General features: G+C 42.7%; 1 protein-coding gene across 1 annotated transcript; it reads left to right on the top strand.

Annotated features, from left to right (window-relative positions):
- Nucleotides 1-1118: 1118 nt before the first annotated feature.
- On the top strand, nucleotides 1119-3483 carry Pmar_PMAR025760 (GTP cyclohydrolase II, putative; the record flags this gene model as incomplete). Its single annotated transcript, XM_002767579.1, has 12 exons — nucleotides 1119-1181; nucleotides 1226-1300; nucleotides 1355-1431; nucleotides 1479-1583; nucleotides 1634-1695; nucleotides 1745-1811; nucleotides 1859-2001; nucleotides 2440-2607; nucleotides 2655-2718; nucleotides 2766-2860; nucleotides 3131-3255; nucleotides 3308-3483. Coding segments are annotated over 12 exons (1220 nt in total), but the record flags the coding sequence as incomplete, so codon positions are not given.
- Nucleotides 3484-3707: the final 224 nt, after the last annotated feature.

Here is a 3707-nt window from a genome sequence, read left to right as displayed (position 1 = left end):
GTTCCGGTAGAGCACTGTAGAGCAGTCTCCCAGTAGAGGGTCTACACAGCCGCTAGCTGGTTACAGCACGTGTGGGGATACCCAACTGCAACATGTTGCTTAAACTTGCAATACTTTAGTGCGTATGCACCACTAACGAATACAACTCTAGTTTCGATGATAAAAACGTCTTTACGACAGTCATAAGGCTATAGACTAAACAAAACATGATGAATGAGTACTATACTTGCGTTATCTATACGGGTTATTCTGAGGCACTGGGTGGACGGTTTCACAAAGATACTTTGAAAAGGCGCCTCAATTTTAGGAGTAACTTAGGGGGTAACTTAAGGAGTTACTTAAGGCGTAACTCAAGGCGCAATTGCCCCTATAAAACAAGCCCACTTACGTGTCAATACGCGTTTGTAATTAGCGCGCGCCCAGGCCTCACTATCACGATTGCTCACAAAAAGTAGCTAAGTGTTAACTTGCTCATCGGTTTTTTGGAAGCGATAATTCTGGTTTGTCATTCCCTTTCCTATACTCATTAACTGGTGCTCAGCTCAATATAGTATCTCATGATGTAATCAATAAAAGACTGAAATTTTCAACGGCCTGTCATGAGTGAATTGTGTAACTCCGGAACTTCTTGCTCCACCAGAGATACGTGATACATCACACCCCACTTCCTCAGTACTCAAGTCATTACCGTCAACAGATGCCATAATCAGCAGGCAGAGTAGTAGAGACATGAGGGGAAAAGGAGCAATGATCAATGGCGTGACGCCCTTCTGCTTGGTGACAGCACGCATGTTATTGCGCGGAGTCACCCATAGCAGGTTCGGTGGAAAAGTAAAGACATACAACTGATAGCATTGTCGTAGTGGCTCAGAAAGATACTGTTTATTGTCTCTTGGATCTAGGAGTGACAAATCGGTGAAATGCACGACACAACGCGGTCATTTCCGAGTTTATAACAACCACGAGTAATCGACTTACACATGCCCCCCCTGTATTCACATCCATCCGAATTAACCTCCGATGATGTCTTATTCCTTTTATAGTAATTCCTGGGTATTGTCACATACACAATGTAATGATCATAATTATTTTACACAGTTGCAGTTTTTATCCAAGTTATGGACCTTGTGAGCCGCGTGAACGTCGAGACTGCCATCAAGGCGTTCAGAGACGGCAAGATAGTAGGTGATGTTCTCATGGTGTGGTATGATGATGATGTTTATAGGTCATGGTGATGGACAGGCTCGATAGGGAAAATGAATGTGATTTCATGATCAGTGCTAAGGGATGTACCAAACAGGTAACCTCACAGTTCTTCTTTTCCTTCTTGTAGTAGTAGTATTTATTCATGTAGGATATGGCGTTTATGATCCGTTACTCGACTGGTATTGTTTGCATTGTAACTGACAAGAAAAGGTTGGACACTTTCGGGTAGTATCATCATAGTCATGGCATTCTTCCGTTATCATTATCACCAGACTACACGTTGCGACCCCTAACAATACTGATTCTAACGGTACTAACTTCCATGTAGCGACTGATCATATACCGACAACTATCACTGGAGTTAGCGCTCAAGATAGGTAAAACTGCATATAAGAATCTAGGGAATCGATTATTCTACTTGTATCAGAGTGAATACGTTGAAGGCGTTCGTAGATCTCAATAACCGTCCCGAAGATTTCAGTAAACCCGGTAAGTAGTTAACTGATTGGGTCTGAACGATAAGTTAACGATGGTACAGGTCATATGTTCCCTCTGTGTGCCAGGCCCGGCGGGCTCACCGAACGTGACGGCCACACTGAGAGCGCGTAGTACTAGTACTATGTTTATGGAATCTACTAGAATATTATGTTAGGTACGACTTGTGTCGTTTGGCTGGTCTCGATACAGTAGCAGCAATTGCTGAGATGATGAGTGATGATGGGGATATGATGAGATTAGATGACTGCAAGGCGTTCGCTAGAGACCATAACATACCATTGGTAACATCCTATGCAGGCCACTTCTAGTTATTGTTATGCGATTCGTGGTTGGGCGTGTATATATTCATTCACCGTTAAGATTACTGACTCGTATTCTCTTGGTAGAGGGAAGAAAAGGAATGCTACACACGACAAAATTCATCGAGTTTATCGGAGATATGTGGTTTACTATACCGTAATTTCGACGAATCGGAGGCCTGTGGATATTAATGGAAGAAGGAGGTTAGGAGTAAACGAATATGGAATCCAAATCTACAATGAGGAATGTTGAAGTTTATCTGAGAAGATATGTGCTGTGCACTTCGGGGATCAATTTTTCTCTTTTTGTATCAGATCACGACGGTTGCTTTGAAGGAGTATGCTACCCACCATAGCGATATATACCATAATACTCACTCAGTTCTACCTGCTACTATCGCTGACAAGGATGATAAACCTCTCATTGAGATGGTAGTAGTTTCTTATACCACACCTTCTACACTTTCAGCAAATCAGTTGTCGTCCTGCCGCGTACCACTCCATCATTTACGATACACGAGTCATTGCGATCTACGGGTTTACCGCGGTTGCTCAGATCCATCACTTGAACTTGTTACTCTTATTAAAGGCAAAGTTGAGGGAGGTGTGGTATAAAATACCTTTCATTTTTTCTGTTATTTTATCGTTCAGAATCGAATGTACCGGTACGTATACATTCTGAGTGCTTCACAGGGGACGTCCTACGCAGTATGAAGTAGGCATGAGTTCAGCTTGGCATTATTATTACAATTTACTATCTAGGTGTGATTGTGGTGATCAATTGTTGGATTTCCTGGTCACTCTAGATGAGGAAGAGAGAGCGGTATTGCTATATATAAGGGGACATGAGGGGAGAGGTACCTTTTGGTGAGGAACAGTATTGGAAATTATTGTTCACTATTTATTCGCTTTCCTCAGCTGAGCTTAGGAGTTTCCTTACTTCTCGAGGTGATAGCGTAAAACAAGAACTTAAACTTCCTCAGAGTTTTATTATTGTCGTTGATACCCGGGGCCATCTCAGTTCCGGGTAGTAATTATCAGTACTAGGATGTTATATCGAACGGCTAGTCAGCTGTGGCTTCAACACTCACCTCACTATCCAGCGTACTTTGTCGCCGTCGTCGTAGGTATTGGTCTGGCGAATAAAGTGAAAGCATATAATCTTCAAGATGAGGACGGTCTCGATACTATAGAATCAAATATCAGGCTTGGATATGCTCCAGATTGCCGCGACTTTGCAGACGCTCGACGGGTGAATAGCAGCTGTAGGGTTACGTCAGGAGGTTATAGTTCTCTTTGTGTAGGCGTTAAGACATCTTGGTATTCACAGTGTTATGCTGTATACCAATAATCCCGCTAAAGTTGCCGCGCTCGGGGACATGGTAGCAGAGGTGAAAGCGGTTCCTGCTAGGCCCAATCGTAATAATATCGGATATCTACGAACCAAACAAAGCAAGTTCCATCATCTCACTGTAAGAGAGTAATAATAGTAACTTTCTAGGAGTGATTTTGAATGGTATAGGTCCTACGATCGCCTCGATCATCGTCATCATACAGTAGTGATAGCAGCGGAGAGTTGAGTCCTGTGACTACTGCTGGGGAGGAGGGCTACTTTTATAATGAGCTTATGGACTGATTCCAGGATGGTCTAAGCATAGTTACATGTTAGAGTTATTGTTATCTCATTATTTTCACCACTACAAC

The sequence above is a fragment of the Perkinsus marinus genome (genome assembly GCF_000006405.1).
Source record: "Perkinsus marinus ATCC 50983 genomic scaffold scf_1104296970658, whole genome shotgun sequence".
In the NCBI taxonomy this organism is placed as follows: Eukaryota; Perkinsozoa; order Perkinsida; family Perkinsidae; genus Perkinsus; species Perkinsus marinus.
Note: the sequence above shows the minus strand (reverse complement) of the source record. Positions and strands in the feature narration are given on the sequence as shown.